At 35.5% G+C, this 20,584-nt stretch overlaps 1 protein-coding gene across 1 annotated transcript in view; it reads left to right on the forward strand.

Moving 5' to 3' along the window:
- LOC123555908 (uncharacterized) overlaps positions 1–20,584 on the forward strand; it is a 25,846-nt gene continuing 5,262 nt past the window's right edge. Inside the window, exons 1-4 of the mRNA XM_053535174.1 lie at positions 1–28; positions 198–739; positions 2,186–2,344; positions 8,783–8,968. Of these exons, the coding sequence (XP_053391149.1) occupies positions 1–28; positions 198–739; positions 2,186–2,344; positions 8,783–8,968 (915 nt within the window). The remainder of the gene's footprint in view (positions 29–197; positions 740–2,185; positions 2,345–8,782; positions 8,969–20,584) is intronic.

The following is a 20,584-nucleotide window of genomic DNA, read 5'->3' on the forward strand; positions in this document are numbered from 1 at the left end:
ATGACGCTGTGGTATATATTTGAACGAGGTAATGTTACCTAATGATATATATTTTGTTACATACCATAATCATTTGTACTGTACAATGTGCAACTTTATGACTATCCTCGGGGTTTTTTTTGCGAAAACTTGTACATTGTTCAACAATTAACAAGTGATATGGCTTTAAGAAAGAAAAATATTTATGCTTATTGTAGAAAATAACAGCGTGGTTATCTACAGTAGAAAAGATTTGAATCAACCTCTCTACAATAACTGGGTACGAGCTGCATCAGGATTTATATATTTGAAATCAGGTCTTCAGACGTTCATCAGTAGGCAGCTGCAAGAGCAACATACAGATATTTTAACAAAAATCGGACCTGCAGCTGTCAGATGTACATCTTGTACGGCTGACAACTTACTACCAGAACATCATACACGCTTTTGTGCACCAAACTATAGAAATAAATGCTTTTGCAAAGATCATCACTCGCGCAGAAAGTGTCCCCAGAACTTCTGCAGCAAGTTTTATGACAAGATTATAGCCAGTCATGCAGAAGCTAACCCGCTTTGGCTTGATGTAGACATAGCAAAGTGGTATGACAACTTCTTTGAGTTTGCAAAATGCTTTGTGAGTACAACTGGATATAGGGAACAGCATTCGGTGACAGAAATGGATGCTTTAGGCCTACTTTCTATTGCTATCAATGACCTGTATATACATGATGCAATAGACAATTTGGATCTCTTCAAAATGGTAGGTTATAAATTGGAAGGAGAGTAATAATTATTGTTTGACCCACCTAATCAGTAAGAGCACAAGAACCAAACTATATATCATTTTAATTTCAAATTCTAAATTTTACACTTTTTATGCCGTCAAAGGTAGACATATTAAAATCGCACTGTCCGTCCGTCTGTGCGTCCGTGCGTGCATTCGTGTAAACTCTCTTCCGGGCTGTAACTCTGCCATCCGTTTAGGGATTTTGAAATTACTTGGCATAAATGTTCACTATAATGCCCTAGCTCCAAAGTCAAATGTTAACAGGGTCTGTTTCGTGTCTAGTCCATAACTCTGTCATACATGAAGGGATTTTGTAATAATTTTGCATAAACGTTTACCATAATGAGATGGCATGTCATGCCAAAGACCCAGAACCCTAGCTCTAAGGTCAAGGTCACACTTAGATTAAATGATTATTGACCGGTATCTCATCTAAATCGTTTTATGACAAATTCAAAACTTACCAAGGTATTTCGAAAATGTAAAAGTGTCTAATTACCATGGACGTCTTTAGAATGATAATAATATTGTATTTAATTTATTGTCTAAATAATAAGAGAGAAATCATAGGAAATAATTAGAGAGAAATCATAGGAAATCTTGCTACAGAAAGATGGATCAAACAGTAAGTATTTTATTTTATTCATACCTGATTAGTAACTTTATATATTTATTGAATACATATATAAATTCTGTAAAAAATACAGCATATGTTTTACAAGGAAATAAGAACAGGCAGGAATAAAGTCTGTTCTGTACCTTGTGTTGTATGTTTCTGAGCTACATGTACTTTCATTTGATATGCATGCTCTGACACAGTTCTATAAATAGTGCACACAAAAACTACACTTGGCTCTATTTTATAATTAAAACAAAATGAAAAGATTTCATTCATTCACAAAACAGCAAAAAGGTGGAGGTGTATAATAAAAGGGTCATTATAACGGAAGCGAGATCTGGGATTTTAAATTCGGCTCTCATGGATTTTACAAAGTTGGATCAAATGAGACAAATACAGCATTCCAGATCAAGCTTCTGTTAGAACCCTATTTAATTACTCCTCAAGAATGTTGTTGCTGAAAAATATCCCTTTTTCAATACAAATAGTGGTTATTTATTTATTTTATTTTATGTGGTTTAATGTCGCACCGACACAGTTACTGGTCATATGGTGAATTTCCAGCTTTGTCCTTTGGTGGTGGAGGAAACCCCAGGTGCCCCTCCTTTCATTATTTCATCAGGAGCGGTCACCTAGGTAGACATACCAACCGTCTGTCCGTAAGCCAGCGGGATGATGCCATGCGTGAAGCTTCAACCCACATCGATGAGGGGCTTAATGGTTATGTTTAATTGTTCAGAAATTACATATAAAAGTTGTTATGACACACATGTAGTACCCTGTCTTTGTTTATTTTAAAGGTACGGGAATCATGGAATGAAATATTTCACACTAAAAGTTATGAGGTTACGGATGACCAACTAAACAAATACATTGAGGAGATGATAGATGTGCTTCAAGACACAAAATGTCTAGCAAGATATCCAGATGCGCAACAAGCTGTAGAGGAACTTAAAAGGGTACTGACTATTATCATTGCTTTAAACTAAAATAGCAATTGAGAGATATAAGCTATTTAATGTAAAAAGAGTGAAGTTGGTAGCATGTTTGCCTTGGTGAATATGTGATGGTGTATGTTTTTTAGTATTTTTTTAGTATTTTAAATTCTATGGTATAGAAAAATGGAATATGACTTGTATGTGATATCCCTGTTTTAATAGTAATGCTCTTGTCGGTTTGCGTATTGATAAACACAAGCAAACAAATTTTATGTAAATGTTGAGTCTCCTTACATCAACATTGCAGAATTTGTTGAAAAATGGTTCTATTTATAATGTGATAATTACATTTTGCAACATTCATTTCATAGAATATATTTTTGCCCAGTGGTTTCATGCAATTACATGAAAGTCATGCAATACTTTAAAGCAAAGAAAACTCTTTTTAAGCATTTTCATAACATCTGTACACTACTTGCGGGAATGGATTGAAACTTCACACACTTATTTACTGTGATAAACTGATTTGCATTGCACAGGTTCTATAATTCTTTTATTTTACTTTTTTACAAAGTTATGCCCCTATTTCGACTTCATGCGTGCGTCCTAGTTAATTCTTTTCCGGGCTGTAACTCTGCTATCCATAAAGGGATTTTGAAATAACTTAGCATAATTTTTTACCATAATAAGATGACATGTCGTTCGCAAGACCTAGACCCCTAGCTCCAAGGTCAAAGTCACATTTAGATGTCAAATGTTAATAGGGTCTGTTTCGTGTCCGGTCCATTACTCTGCCATCCTCAAGGGGATTTTAAAATAACTTAGCATAAATGTTAACCATAATGAGACGATGTGTCATGCGCAAACCCAAGACCCCTAGATCAAAAGTCAAGGTCACACTTAGATGTCAAATGTTAATGGGGAAGGTTTTGTGTCCAGTTCATAAGTCTGCTATTTTGAAATTACTTGGCATAAATATTCCCCATAATGAGACGGCGTGCCATGCAAAAGACCCAAAATTTGTTTGCTTGTTCACTGTTATAATCTAACATGTAGTGCACAGATTCCATAACTTTACTCTGCATTTTTACAAAATTATGCCCCTTTTATGACCGCAGTTTTTGTATGAGTACCTACTAATAGGAAAGGATTTAAACTTTACACACTTGCCCATTGGCATGAGCTGATATGCATTGTACAGGTCTAATTTCATTCTACTGACAAGTCAATTGGATAGTCGAGCGTTGCAAGCTGCGGCAGCTCTTGTTCTTAAAGTTATTAGATTTTTCTAATTGGACGCCAAACAGTGTTTGGAAGTAGAAGTATTTAATTGACTTTGCTGAATCATTTTACTTAAATGTGCATTGTTTTATGAATAAAATGCTGGTTACCTGTCAAGGTGTCTGTTCAATCTCAAGGTCATTAAAACGTTAAAGCCTCAAATGTGGACCTGTTAAGGTCACTGACTCCCACTAATGTGGATTTTAGCCATACTTTGGGCATTGAATTCTTCATTTAAGAAAGAGCTAGCTTACAGAAGTGCGGTGGTTCTTCAACATTTTTATTTGTAATTTCCTTGTTTCTTGGTGGATTTTAATAGTCTGCCAACTTATCCAAAAAAGAGGCCTAGAAATTGTCTTTGATGGCATTTTTTTAATGCCCGACAGCCATGTTCATTGTTAACGTAATAAAAATTGGAAACTTTTCATTGGGGATATCGCCTTCTAAGGGTCATAATAAGGTCACAGCACAAGGCAAAGTTCAATAAGTGCATATTTGTTATAAACTGCAGATTTTCGCCATTTTTACTTAATTCTAATACAAAATTGTAATTTTTTGGTGATAATTATGAATCTGAGAAGTAAGATTAATTACTCCAAATAGATTTATTGCATTTCAGACTGGCAAAATTCAAAACGACTAAAGTTATTTCTACAGAATGAGCTTAACTTTTCGTATGCTTTGTTATTTTGTTTTTTTATGGAACTTATCTTTCTCATGTTATAAACCATGTGACCCGAGGGGCGGGACTATAATTGACACTAGAGAGATCATTTGAAAAATCTTGGTAGAGGACCGCTACATGATGGTACATACCAAATATAAAAGCCCTAGGCATTGTGGTTCATTTGAAAAATCTTGGTAGGGGACCAATAGATGATGGTACATACCAAATATAAAAGCCCTAGGCCCTGTGGTTTTGGACAAGAAGATTTTCAAAGCTTTTCCTATAATTATAAGCATGTGTAATATATGGGGAAAATATTGAAAATCTTCTTTTCTAAACTCACAGGGCCTAGGACTTTGATATATGGTGTGTAGCATCATCTAATAGTCCTCTACTAAGTTTGTTAAAATTATACCCACTGGGTTAAATATGGCCACGCTTTTGGGGTCACATGGTTTATATAGACTTATATAGGAAAAACTTTGAAAATCTTCTTTTGTGGGTTTTGATATTTAGTATGTAGCATCATCTAATGGTTCTCTAAAAAGATTGTTCAAATTATTCCCCTAAGGTCAAATATTGCCACAACCTTGTGGTCTAATGGTTTATAATGACTTGTTTTGGGAAGACTTTGAAAATCTTTTTGTACAAAATCACACGGCCTAGGGCTTTGTATTTATTATGTAACACTCTATAGTAGTCATTTACCAAGATTGTCCAAGTTCTTCAGGGAAAACTTTGAAAATCTTCATGCTCAAAAAGCCTAGGGTTTTAATATTTGGTATGTTTCACCGGTTAGTAGTCCTTCATCAAGACTGTTCAAATTATTTCCCTGGGGTTAAAAATGGCCCTCCCCTAAACTATAAGGCCCAGAGGTTAGACATTTAGTATGTGGCATGCTCTAGTGGTTCTCTACCATGATTGCTGAAATCATGACCCTGGAGCCAATTTTTGCCATGCACGGGCATCGTTTTACATTGCCTTACAGATATTGTACATAGGAAAAACCATTAAAAATCCAGAGGGCTCAGACCTTAGAAATTTAGTATTGTCTAATGTTCAACTACCAAGTTTGTTCAATTCATGACCACCCTGGGGTTAAAACAGACTGCAGCCCAGAGTCAACAGTATTTACACTGCCTTATATAGGGAAAGCCTTTAAACAAATCTGAAACCATGAGAGCTTAGATATTTGATAGTTGGCATGCTCTAGTGGCTCTCTATAAAGATTGTTCAAATCATGACCCTGAGGTTAATATAGGTCCCTTGTTTTACGTAGGCATTTGTTGTTTCGAAGCAGTGGTAAAGAGATTTGCACCACAAGTATAATGTTTGATACAGATTTCAATACTCATCTGGAATTGTCTTGTGACCTACTGACCTACTTTCTCGTTTTAGCTCACCTGAGCCAAACGCTCGGGGTGAGTTATTGTTATCGCTCACCGTTCGGCGTCCGGCCACACGTTTCTGTAAACAACATCTCCTCCTAAACCATCGGGCAAATTTTGATGAAACTTCACAGGGATATTTCTAGGATGGTCTTTAAAAACTGTTCAAAGAATTTAATTACGTATAGAACTCTTTTTTTTGCACTGATCTTTAAACATACATTCAGTGATCATCAATGTTACCGAAAAGATTTGGACCACCTGTAATATTTTCTTACAGATTTCAAATGTAATATTGCTTAATCTTTACTTTTACTCACTCTCCTTATTTTCTCGTTTTTAAAGCCTTAGCTAAGAAATTTGTTCAAGCAAACTACTCTACTAATGTGAGCGATACAGGGCCATCATGGCCCTCTTGTTTAAGTTACAGTAAAGAAATTTGGACCACATGTATAATTTTTGATAAGATTTCAATACTCATCTTGGAAAGACTTAAGTATGACCTACTTTCTTGTTTTTGAAGGTACAGCGTAGAAATTGGGACCACGTGTAACTTTTGATATAGATTCCAATACTCATCTTCAATATTCTTAACCCTGACCGACTGACAGAGATTTGTGTTTTTATACAGATTTCAATACTCTTCTTGAATAGTCTCGATTTGACCTACTGACCTACTTTCTTGTTTTTGAAGTTACAGCAAAGTAGTTTAGACCACAAGTATAATTTTTGATACAAATTTCATAACTCATCTTGAATAGTCTTAATTGTTGCCTGCTGACCTACATGTATCGATACTTTGTTGTTGTTTTTAAGTTACAGCATAGAAATTAGGATCACGTGTACAATTTTTGATACATATTTCGATACTCATCCTTAATAATCTGAACCCTGACCTACTGACCTCATTTCTCTTTTTTGAAGCTACAACAAAGAGATTTTAACCACTTGGATATTTTTTATACAGAATTCAGTAGTTTTCTGGAATTACCTTTACTGTGCCCTACGCGCCTACTTTCCTGTTTTTGAAGCTTTACCAAAGAAATTTGATAAAGCAAGCAACTAAACATAGGTGAGCGATATAGAGTCATAACATGGCCTTTTTGTTACTTAAACTGCTCCTCTGAAACTACTGGCCAGAATAACACCAAATTTGGACTGTAGCATCTTGGCGAGGTCCTCTATCAAGTTTATTCAAATGGGGACACTTGATCCCTTTTAAGGGCCTCTAGAGCTGAAATAGAAATATGACTTCTTCTCACAAACCGCTTGAAATATCTTCATCAAACGTGGTCTGTAGCATCATTATATGAGGGCCCTTGGCTCCTTTTAAGAGCCGCTAAAGTTAAAAATAGAAATACCTTTAAACGACTTGTTCTCATAAACCGCTCAATGGATCTTCAAATGTGGTCTGTAGCATCATTATGTGTGTTCAAATTGGGGCACTTGGCCCCTTTTAAAGGATTGCAAGCTAAAAATACAAATACCTTTATACGACTTCTTATCTAGAATCGCTAAATGGATCTTCTATCTATGATCTTTTCTCAAATATTTATTCAAATAGGGTTATTTGACCCCTTTAAGAGGCCGCTAGAGCTAAAAATGGAAAAAATAGCTAAATTGAAATGATGCATATTTCTTTATTCATTTTTTGTGCACCCCATGAGTGGTGGGGGCATATAGATTTAGTCCGTCCGTGCGTGCATCCGTCCGTCCGTCCAACCGAAGTTCGTGACGGCCTACCTAAAAAAGTTTTGATATAAATTGATGAAACTTTGCATGAGTCTTTATCATGATATGAACTTGCGCACCTCCTGATTTTCGTATGGCTCCGCACCTATTTTTAGAGTTACGGCCCCTGAAATAGTCAAAAATGCACATTTTCACCTTGTGACATGCCTAGCTCAAAAAGTATTTGATATAGATTCATGAAACCTTGCATGAGTATTAACCATGATGAGAACTTGCGCACCTCCTATTTTTCATTTTGGTCCGCCCCCTATTTTCAGAGGAATAGCCCTTGAAATAGTCAAAAATGCACATTTTCTCCTTGTGACGTGCCTAGTTCAATAAGTATTTCATATAAATTGATTAAACCTTGCATAAGTCTTTATCATGATAAGAACTTACGCAACTCCTATTTTTCATCTTGGTCTGCCCCCTATGTTCAGAGTTATGGCCCCTGAAAAAGTAAAAAATGCACATTTTCACCTTGTGACAGGCCTAGCTAAAAAGTATTTGATACAGATTCATGAAACCTTGCATGGGTCTTAATCTTGATATGAACTTGCGCACGTCCTATTTTCCATTTGGGTCCGCGCCATATTTTCAGAGTTATGACCCCTGAAATATCAAAAATGCACATTTTCACCTTGTGACACACCTAGCTCAAAAATATTTAATATAAATGATTGAAAACTTGCATAAGTCTTTATCATGATATAAACTTGCACTTCTTTATTTTTTTGGCTGGCTCAATCCCCCATTTTTAAAGTTATGGCCCCTGAAATAGTAAAAAATGCACATTTTTACCTAATTATATGCCTAGCTCCTAAAATATTTGATGTAAATTCATGAAAACTTGCTTGAGTCTTTATCATAATGTGACCTTGCACACCTGGCATTCTTCTTGAGAATCTTAGCACTTATTACAGAGTTATGGCCCTTGAAATAGCCAAAAAAGTGGATTTTTTGTTTGTGATGCTCATAGCGCAAAAAGTATATGGCCTAGGATAATGAATCCTTTTCATAAAATGTTTGTTGAGGCTATACCCCATTAAGACAGCAAACATTTGAATTATTCCCCTTATTTGTGACAAATGTACCAGTGGGGGCACACCCTGTGTCCTACAGACACATTCTAGTTTTATTATAGATTTAATAATTTGTTATAAGCAAGATCTAATTAAGTCATGGTCTGCTTCAGATGAACGACTTAGGCCCCTTGTTTTCAAGGGTCCATTTTATTGTCGATTCAAAAAGAAACATTTTTTCATTGATAAACTCTTCTTCTAGTCGTTGGTTAGATTTTAAACAAAACGCAGAAAATAATGACAAGCTGACCAATATAGAAAATATGTTAAACTTTAATCCTATATAATGAGCTGCTTCTTTGTCTTATAGCTGAAGGCAAACCAGATATATATAAGTGAAGAAGACGCGAGTGCAGTCATTGATCTAGCACGAGAAGCAATAAGAGAAATCAAATATGAGGCCATTAGTGAAATAGAAAATGCAAGAGATTCAGCCGTCCATGATATTGATTCGAGACAAGAAAGAAAAAAAATGATGCAAATACAAAGAGACAAGGTATCAATCCATTTTAGCTCATCTGAGGTGAGCTGTTAGTATAAATGAATGATCCTGCTTCCATTACCCTCTAGAGGTCAAACTTTTGGTCATAACTAAACGAAATTTAGTCAGAATATTTGCGGACATAAAATCTAGGTGGCATTACATATTGGGTCATCTGTGGATTAAAAGTGAAGTGACTTGGTCAGATCACATCAAAACCATGTTGAACCTTGATTTCTGGGTGATTTGTAAATATCTGTATAGAAAGATGGTCTGAATGTTGTAGTCCATTGCCAACATGTTTAGCTCGACTAGTTTAGCTATTTTACTCACCCTTGTGTCAGCGTCGGCGTTATGCCTTGTTAAAGTTTTGCATGCGAATACATATAGCTATCATTCAAAGGCATATAGCTTTGAAACTTATTTTTTCTTTTTCTGCGTCAATAACCAACAGCACAGGGTCAGGCCCCATAACTCTGACATGTATTTTAGCCAAAACATGCCCCCTTTTGGACTTAGAAAATCTTGGTTAAAGTTTTACATGCAAGTTATTATCTCCAAAACAAATGCAGATATTGAATTGAAACTTCACATGTGTCTTCTGGGTCATAAAACTTGGTGATAGCATTAAGAGCCATAACTCTTGACATGCACTTTGGCCAAACTATGTCCCCTTTAGGACTTAGAAAATCTTGGTAAAAGTTTTGCATTTCAAGTTACTGTCCCCAAATTAAATGCAGATATTGAATTGAATCTTTACTGTATCACTGTATCTTCAGGGTTATAAAACTAGGTTATAGCATCAAGTCCCATAACTCTGACGTGCATTTTGGTCAAATTACATCCACTGTTAACTTATAACTTCTGGTTAAAATTTTGCATGCCATTTACTATCTCTAAAACAATACTGGATTGAAAGTCAATAGATACTCTAAAATAAGGGTAATATTCCTGCTTCTGGGACAACAATTTGAATAGTCTAGAAATTGCTGTCTGACGGACAGCTCTGTTTAAAGAATAGGTATGGCTATTGGACTTACCCATGCGTCGCGTTCCGATTTGGTTAAGTTTTTAGCTCACCTGTCATGACATGGTTAGCTTTTGTGATCGCCCTAGGTCTGGCGTCCGTCCGTCCGTCGTCCGTCCACAGATTCATTGTGAACACGATTAGAGACCACATATTGTATTTGATTTTTATCAAACTTTCATACAACTTGTATGGGCATAATATCTCGGTTCTTTTCGAAAACTGGCCAGATCCCATCATGGGTTCCAGAGTAATGGCCCCTTAAAGGGCCAAAACTTGCCATTTTTGGCTTGTGAAGACGATAGAGACCACATTTTGCAATTAACTTTAATAAAACTTGCACACAATCTGTATTTGCATATAATCTCAGAGATCCCATCATGTGTTCCAGAGTTATGGCCCCTTAAAGGGTCAACATTTACTTTTATTTGGCTTGTGAAAACGACAGAGACCTCATTTTGCAATCAACTGTAATTAAACTTGCACACAATTTGTATGTGCATAATATCTCAGTTCCTTTTGAAAGCTGGCAAGATCCCATCATGGGTTGCAGAGTTTTGGCCTCTTAAAGAGCCAAAAATTGCTGGTTTTGGCATTTGAACACGATAGAGACAACATTTTGCTATCAACTTTCATAAAACTTGCACACAATTTGTATTGGCATAATATATCGGTTTATGTCGAAAACTGGCAGGATCCCATCATGGGTTCCAGAGTTATGGGCCCTTAAAGGGCCAAAATTTGCTATTTCGGCTTTTGCAGCCATATAGAGTCTTCATTTATAGTTTGATTTGATACAAAGTTACAAAATATCTTCAACAACAATTAATCTTGGATTTCATGATGAATATGTCAGATCCAATCATAGGTTCTGGAGTTACGGCCCAGGAGTGACCCCTGAAAGAACCAAAATTTGGTATTTTTTACATTGTGAACACAATAGAAGTGACTTTTTATATCTGATTTTAACCACACTTACAAACAACTTAAGTCACAATTAGATCTCGGTTCATTTCGAAAACTGACTAAATTCCTTCAATGGTTCTAGAGTTACTGCCCCTGAAAGCTGCAAAATCGTCCATTATGACATTTTAGCCCACCATCATCAGATGGTGGGCTATTCAAATCACTCTGCATCCGTGGTCCGTCGTCCTTCCGTCCGTTAACAATTTCTCGTTATCGCATCTCCTCAGAAACTACTGGGGGATTTTAACGAAACTTTGTCAGACTGATGTATTGGTACCGTAGTTTTGTCCCCCTGAAAATCAGACTGGTTCAACAATTTTTGAGTGAGTTATGGTCCTTTGTTTATTTTTTTAATTTACTGAGATTGTTCAAATTATCCTCCATAGGGTTAAATAAGGCCCGCCCGGATAAAATTAATGGTTTATATAGACTTATATAGGAAAAAATCTTCTTGTCCAAAACCATAGGGCCTAGGGCTTTGATATTTTGTATGTAGCATCATCAAATAGCCCTCTACCAAGTTTGTTCAAAGTATCCCCCCTATGTGGTCAAATATGGCTCTGCCCCAGAGGTCACATGATTGATATAGCCTTATAAAGGGAAAAACTTTGAAAATGTTCTTATCCAAAACCGCAGGACTTAGGGCTTTGATATTTGGTATTTAGCATCATCTATTGGTCCTTTACCAAGTTTGTTAATCCCCCCAGGGTCCAATATTGCCCCGCCCAGGCCAGGGTCACATGGTTTAAATAGACATGTATAGGAAAAGACTTTAAAAATCTTCTTGTCTGAAACTACAAGGCCTGGGCCTTTGATGTTTTGTATGTAGCAATGCCTTATTGTTCTCCAACAAGAGATTGTTCAGATTATTACCATGGGGTGAAAAGAGGCCCTTCCCTAGGGGTACATAGTCTTACATTAGAATTATATAGGAAGAACTTTAAAAATCTTCTTATATGAAACTGGAAGGCCTAGGCTTTTGATGTTTGGTATGTTGCATTTCCCGTGCGAAAATAGAACAGGAAATCCTGGGATTATCCTAGGAAGTCCCAGGACTATCCTGGGATAATGTCCTGAAAATATTTCAGGAATTCCTGGGATAGTCCTGGGACTTTTCACGCCAGTAAATGAGAATGGGACAATCCCAGGATTTTCCTATGAACAGGAAAAATACAGGACACCAGAATTCAAAGAAAAGCTATGCTGTCCTGCTATCCTGAAAATCCCAGGAATGTCCTGGGATTTCCTGATGTCAGGAAATAAAAGTATATATTGTCCTGTTCTCAGAAAATCCCAGGAATGTCTTGAGAATTCTTGAAGTCAGGATATCCCAGGACAATTGTCCTAGCTGTCTTCAGGAAATCCCAGAAATTCCTGATGTCAGGAAATTTAAGGAGAATTGTCCTGTCTTCAGGAAATCCCAGGAACGCTCTTACCTACTGAGCTAAGCGGGCGGGAAAACCTTTCTGCACGGGTACCTAGTATTCCTGTATACCAAGGTTATTCAAATTATGCCCCTTAGTTGAAAAGAGGCATCACCTAGGGTGCCCCAAGTTTTACATAGACTTATGTAGAAAAAAGATTTATAAATCTAGGCCGAAGGCCTTTGATATTTGGTATGTATCATTGCCTAGTTGATTTCTAACAAGATTGTTTGAATTATGTCCATGTCTGGACCTACTTTCTTGTTTTTTTAAGATACAGCCTTGAAATTTGGGTGACATGTACAGTTTTGTACACTGATCTTAAAACTGACTTTCAGTGACCATGAAGGTGACCCACCGACATACTTTCTTAACATTCTTAGCATCAGTTTGACATTTGATATATGTAGCTCATATAACTCAGGTGTGCGATACAGGGTTACATCGAAAGCTCGCTTTGTTTACCAGTCTCCTGAACGTTAGGTCAAATCAAAACGAAGACAATTAAGAATAACTGAAAAACCGAAAGTAAACCAAAAGAAAGACTGAATATCAAACATATGAATCCCAATCAGAAACAAGTAAAAAATTCGTAGGGTATTTATATAAAAATGTATTCACATTGTTCATACAGATTGGTGGGGTACTTTATAACACCAATGTCTGCTTGAAATTGATAAAATCTTACAGCAACTATATATAAAATGCGTCTTGAATTACTTTTATTGTGTAATGCATGTGATAAAATAAATGAATTATACTAATTTTCATTCAGTTGATTTTGTATTTGATAAATTTGCAATAATTTGTTTAATTTTATTCTAAAGTAAGCTGCCCTTAAAAATCAACTATTTTTAGCTCACCTGTCACGAAGTGACAAGGTGAGCTATTGTGGCCGCTTGATGTCCATCATGCGTCGTCCGTCGTCAGTCGTGTGTCGTCAGTCGTGCGTCGTCCGTTAACAATTTATAAAAAAATCTTCTTCTTGGAAACCACTGGGCAGAATTACACCAAACTTCACAGGAATGATCCTTGGGTAGCCCTCTTTCAACATTGTTCAAAGAATTGAATTCCATGCAGAACTCTGGTTGCCATGGCAACCGAAAGGAAAAACTTTAAAAATCTTCTTGTCCAAAACTACAAGGCCTAGAGCTTTAATATCTGGTGTGTAGCATCATCTAGTGGTCCTCTACTAAAATTATTCAAATTATCCCCCTAGGGTCAAATATGGCTCCGCCCTTGGGGTCACATGGTTAATATAGACTTATATAGGGAAAACTTTGAAAATTTTCTTGTACAAAACCACATGGCCTAGCGATTTGATATTTGGTTTGTAGCATCATCTAGAGGTTCTCTACCAAGATTTTTCAAATTATCCCCCTAGGGTCAAATATGGCCCCGCCCCGGGGGTCACATGGTTTATATAGACTTATATAGGGAAAGCTTTGAAAATCTTCTTGTACAAAACCACATGGCCTAGGGCTTTGATATTTGGTATGTAGCATCATCTAGTGGTCCTCTACCAAGATTATTCAAATTATCCCCCTAGGGTCAAATATGGCCCCGACCCGGGGGTCCCAAATTATACATAGACTTATATAGGAAAAAGAGTTAAAAAATCTTCTTGTCTGAAACCACAACACTTAGAACTTTGATATTTGGTTTGTAGCATTGTCTTATGGTCCTCAACCAAAATCGTTCAAATTATACCCCTTGGGTGAAAACAGGCCCTGCCCTGGGGGTCCCAAGTCTTTTATAGACTTATATAGGAAAAAACTTTAAAAATATTCTTGTCTGAAACCATACGACCTAGGCTTTTGATATTTAGTATGATGCATTGTCTAGTAATCCTCTACCAAAATTTTTCAAATTATGCTCCAGGGGTTAAAAGAGGCCCCGCCCTGGGGTCACTTAGTTATTATGTGAGTTATAAAGGAAAAATACTTAAAAAATCATCTGATCCTATTTCCAAGACTGTTTAATTATAATTACCTGATGACCCCAAGTAATAAGGTGTCACTTGACTATGACCTTGACCTACTGACCTACTTTCTTGTTTTTTAAGATACAGCCTTGAAATTTTGATGACATACACAGTTTTGCATATAAATCGTAAAACTGAATTTCATTGACCATGAATGTGACCTACTGACTTTCTTAATATTTTATCATCATTTTGACATTTGAAACATGTAGCTCATATTACTCAGGTGAGCGATCCAGGGTCATCATGACCCTCTTGTTTAGAGTTTGGCATGGAATTCCTTTCAGGAATTTTTACTTGTATTAAATAAGTAACTACAGGTTTAAATTCATCAATAAACTTTATGCTGGAATTAGTTTGAAGGTCTGGCATTTTTTCTAGGGTAATAAAACCGGTCTCTATATATATTAGGAATTAGCAGTTTTATTATTTTGAAAACAGTCGTAATTGACGCCCTTTGTATTTCATGTGTTTAGCTTACATTGGTCGTACTTTGTCACTGAAGAAGTATCTATTTGTAATATATAAAAGCAGCAAGATTAGTTTTAGTTATAAATGCCTAGCATAATATTTGGCTCGGTTTGTACAGACAAAAATCTTGTGTAATGCATGTGATAAAAAAAATGAATTATACTAATTTTGTAAAGTACAGGAAAAATAAGTGTCGCATCTCAACTACAAAAACTTAATACAATCATTAGTGTTTAAAGTATCAATCATATTTCATAAATTAGTAATCTACAAAAACTGTTGTCATGTCTTTATATTTTAGTAAAAGGGAATGAAGTGCCCTTCAAATAAATGATGATATCATTTCAAACTAATATGCTAAATACTATTAACCAGAAAATAAAAAAAAATCTGCATCGTAATTGTCGGTTATCAGCGTCTAAACTCCAGCGTACTTGAAAAAGCCAATAATGTAGTTATAACCATAACCTAACATTATCCAAAAAGAAATGGTGAAAACATAATTAACTTTTTACGTTCTTAATACAAAAGGGAGGTAACGAAATCTGTAACAAATATAAAACAAATACATGTTTACAGATAAAAAATAGAGTTATCCACTTCAATTACACGATCAGTGTATGTTACCCAAGCCAACCAATTATTTTACAGTTTCACATGGTAAACATTTTATCGTGATAGTGATATCATAGTTACCTGCTTGTTTGTTTGTTTAATATGGGTTTCTCTATGTTTGCGATAACGGTCAATTAACACAATTCAATAACAGTTGTTGTTCGTTGCATGTACCTACGGATAAGACCTTTTTCTAGCTCACCTGTCACGAACAAGGTGAGCTATTGTGACCGCTTGATGTCCGTCGTCAGTCGTGCGTCGTCCGTCAATAATTTCTAAAAAAATCTTCTTCTTGAAAACCACTAAGCAGAATTATATCAAACTTCACAGGAACGATCCTTGGGTGACCCCCTTTCGAAATTATTCAAAGAAATGAATTCCATGCAGAACTCTGGTTGCCATGGCAACCGAAAGGAAAAACTTTAAAGATATTCTTGTCAAAAACCACAAGGCCTAGGGCTTTGATATCTGGTTTTTAGCTTCATCTAGTGGTCCTCTACCAAGATTATTCAAATTATCCCCCTAGGGTCAAATGTGGTCCCGCCCCGGGGGTCACATGGTTTATATAGACATATAGGGAAAACTTTGAAAATCTTCTTGTACAAAACCACATGGCCTAGGGCTTTGATATATGGTATGTAGCATCATCTAGTGGTCCTCTACCAAGATTTTTCAAATTATCCCCCTAGGGTCAAATATGGCTACGCCCCGAGGGTCCCAAGTTTTACAAAGACTTATACAGGAAAAAAAGTTTAAAAATCTTCTTGTCTGAAACCACAACACTTAGACCTTTGATATTTTTTGTAGCATTGTCTTATGGTCTTCAACCTAAATTGTTCAAATTGTACCCCTTGGGTGAAAAGAGGCCCTGCCCTGGGGGTCCCAAGTTTTATTTAGACTTATATAGGAAAAAGCTTCAAAAATCTTCTTGTCTGAAACCATACGACCTAGGCTTTTGATATTTAGTATGATGCATTGTCTAGTAGTCCTCTACCAAAATTGTTCAAATTATACCCATGGGGTTAAAAGAGGCCCCGCCCTGGGGTCACTTAATTATTATGTGAGTTATATAGGAAAAATACTTAAAAAGTCATCTGATCCTATTTCCAAGACTGTTTAATTATAATTACCTTATGACCCCAAGTAATATGATGCCACTTGACTGTGACCTTGACCTACCGACCTACTTTCTTGTTTTTTAAGATACAGCCTTGAAATGTTGATGACATACACAGTTTTGCACACAAATCAGGGTCATCATGACCCTCTTGTTTTTCAAACGTGTGGATATGCAACAAATAACAGTGCATCCAGTGTATGTATATGGTTTGTTACTGAAGAGCTATAAAACTTTCAAAATTGTTTTAAAAAAGTTTAAATCGTGTTTAAGTGTTATATTATAGATCAAATTTTGTCTTAATTTGTTACTATCTACAGGTTATTGACGCTGCGGAACTCTTACATGTAAATAATTTTAAAGGAGAGAAAACACATTAGAATGATATTCTTGATTTTATTTTATAGGTGGTGGGGTGGGGGATGGGAGCGTAAGAAGTAGTGAACTTTGAATAACTTCTCATGAAAAGATTCATTCAAACCGAATATATTTTTGCTTGGTTGCGTTCTATGCTTCCAGGTGAACGCCTTACAGATTTTTATTAACTGTCTAAACAAAAATCTTGAAGTGCTGTGTTGTGGGCGTAAAAAGTCTCTCTGTATTTGAATTCGTGTTGTTATATTTTCTGGTCATTTAGGATCACAGAGTATATCCAATATCTCTGTAATAGTATTCTACTAAAGCCACTGCTAGGGGGCGTAAGGGGTGTTGCACTGTAGCAGTTTTTCTTTACTTCCAGTGAACAGATGAAAACAAAGAGAGACCGGTATTATTGTTTTTTGATGCTTCCAAAAGGGGATCTTTATACAGATGTTAATGGACATTCAAAATGATAATGGTTTACAAGCATGAGAAGGGATTTTTACCCAAAAGCATGAATATTTCTTTCCCTTTTACTTGGTTAATTTACGTCATGTACTCAAAATGTAGAGTGCGATATCAAACTTTTTACTCATACTTTCCATTAAGAATTTACATTTTCAGGTTTGATTACATATCAATTTGTAAAATATGTGAAAAATGATGGTTTAAAAATGCTAAAATCAAAGAAAAAGAACAATTTGACACTTACCTTGGGTTAAAATGTTTTCTCTGTGTTCAAAGTCCTTTATGATACCTGTAGACCTTCCAATATAGACACACACTTTTTCAGTTTAATATGTATGCCAAAGTGCTATGATGGACCATTATGCCCATTTTGGAACCACAAACGCGCTAACGTTCTCGTCAGTGTGAATTCGTATGTTGTGTAAAGTTCTTTTGATATTTGCCGCCATACTTCTTCGTTATGGTTGCTGCACCTAGAACATTGGCAAATGAATAAATCGTTTACCGAAATACTAATAGGCTTCACGTTCTGGGATAAGATTATGTTATTATCTATGCTGTATTACATAGATCTATACAGTATGATTTACTTTATTTACTTGTTCTGTTATAGATATTTCATTTCATATGTTTGTTTTGTTTACATCTTAAAGACTCTCGAAGGTCTCTATTACAAACATACCAATGTTTTAGCTTTACTGCAAAAGGTATGCCTACATCATTTCTGCACTGCTTTTCTACTGATTATAGAGATCTGACTTGCTGTCGATTTCCTTTCGCATTCATGCCAAAGGTCGTCTTTGCTAAAATATAAAATGCCAAACCACTATCGGAATAAAGGATTTTTCACACTTCTAAAATATGTTTATTGCCATGCCAGTTAGGTCTGTTTATTAGTGGTGTAAAAAGAACTTTATTCCTAAGGATCACACCTGCTAAATGAACAGTTTCAAGGACCAAACCACTGTCGTTAGTAGTCTCATACAAACACTTGTATAACAGTAGGTTACAGTCCTGCAATGGCACTAATAAATACACTCAACAAAATTCCTAATCGGTCAGTTTATATTTGTATTACTATTTTGTCAATAATGCAGGTATTTACACGAAATTTCACATGCCGACATTTGAATAGGTACTGCAGCTAATTATTAATTTATTTTTGGTGACTCTTAGCCAAAGTAACAGCATTAGGCGTTTTGCCTAATATTGTATATTTTGCACGTGCAGTGCATGTGCACCAAAATGCACGTGTTCGTTTACAATTTTGGCATTACTGACGGAAGTCCAACTAGAAAAACACATATTATGGTGAAATTGACACAAGAGCAATGGGACTGAGCTGTCGGAATGTTGCTAGCTGGGACACATTTACGGCAAGTGTGTTATTGTTTTTACAATTTCAATAGAATTTTGATGTTATTTGTTTGTAACTGTTACTTTGATGGTTATTTCCATTTGTAACCTTATTTCCGTTTACAAGAACCTTCACTCGTTGGTTATCTACCATCCGCGCTCTTTTTTCGAAATTTAACCAAAGTACAATTCATTAAAATGACCGATTTTGAATTTTGTTGTATAATTCCGACAGCCCGGGCGCGTTGCTCTTGTGTCAATTTAACGATGACATGTGTTTTTGTAGTAGGACTTTCGTCAGTAGTGCCAAAAGTGTTCATTAGCACGTGCATATTGGTGCACATGCCATGCACGTGAAAAATATGCTAAATTGGCCAAAACGCCTAAAGCGGTTACTTTGGCAGTGAGTCGGGAAAAAATAAATCAATAATTATCCGCAGTACCTTTTTAAATGTCGGTGTGTGAAATTTTGTGTAAATACTTGCATTATTAACAAAACAGTAATACAATAAAAACTGACGGATTAGGAATTTTGTTGAGTGTAGTTCGTGCATAACATTCAATCCTAGAACTATCTGTACAATCCTATTCTTTTCACACGAAGATCTTTTTAAATCGACCGAAAGTTAGATTAGAAAAAAGAAAGGTTATCATGGCTTCAACACATTCAATACTTTATTACAAAAATAATTACAATTATAGACACTGGTCAGACTTGGGAACTCTTTCATTCACATATCCTCAAACTTTTTTGTCACTTATTAAGGACCAAAGCCATTTCTAACAAAAAGATGATGTTCCTAAATATAACGCTCTCGTTTCACGTTAGTGTCGATATATCATTGAAGATTTACAGTTTTAAATCAAACTTTATCAAATTAAATATTTTAGGAAATAGCAAGAAAATGCTTCATCAAACTAATGAAAGGAAACATTGGTGTTACGCATTGTCGTCTTTATGAAGAAAATATTTTCATGTAATGCACTGTTTCTTATTTTCATAAATATTTCTCTTAATTTGAGAGGTAGTGTCAAAATATTTTGTATTTTAGCATAAGATAGACATACATTAGCCACAACTTGATCAAGGTCTTTTAGAAAACTTTATTTTTGTACAGCATTTCATTTTTAAAAAATCGGAAGTGAGAAAGTACATTGAATCAATTGATTTCGTTGTCATATCTATTCTCTAAATTAACACCGGTAAGTTGAATAATCAGTTAATTGTTTTAATATAGGAAAAGCTACAATCGGTTGTATAAAGTGATCGTCCTTCAAATTACAGCTTACAAATAACCACTATTTACACTTTGACATTGATGCATAATACAAGAAGGAAACAGTTATTGGTTAACGGTTAATCACGGATAATTCGGTTTCTGTATACTAGTATCATTACAGGAGTTATTACGTATTTGTTATGGTTAAACTGCCGTACATGGTATTCATATACCTTTCTTTATAAATAAGGATTAAGTCATATGATAAATAGAATATATATGTTAAGAGTACTTAATCTTCAACTGCAACACTTAGTTTGTGCCCATTTGTTTAACGTTAACTGATATATAATTTCGAAATGTGGGACATGTTTAGACAAAATAAATATATTTTTCTATTTGATGACGGTTCGCACAATTTCAGCTGCCTTTTTGAATAAATTTGCTTACTTATTAGCCCAATGTAGAAATAAAAATTTACCAAATTCGTAATAAAAACATACGCAAAAGTTCATTTTATTCATCTTACTAAATGTACATTGGGTTTAGCAAGCCCCGTTTTGAAAAATTCACTAGGTCAAATTGTACAAGTTCATGTCCGAATATTCATTTCGAATGTTGCT

Source organism: Mercenaria mercenaria, unplaced genomic scaffold (assembly GCF_021730395.1).
Source record: "Mercenaria mercenaria strain notata unplaced genomic scaffold, MADL_Memer_1 contig_4578, whole genome shotgun sequence".
NCBI classification, from domain to species: Eukaryota; Metazoa; Mollusca; class Bivalvia; order Venerida; family Veneridae; genus Mercenaria; species Mercenaria mercenaria.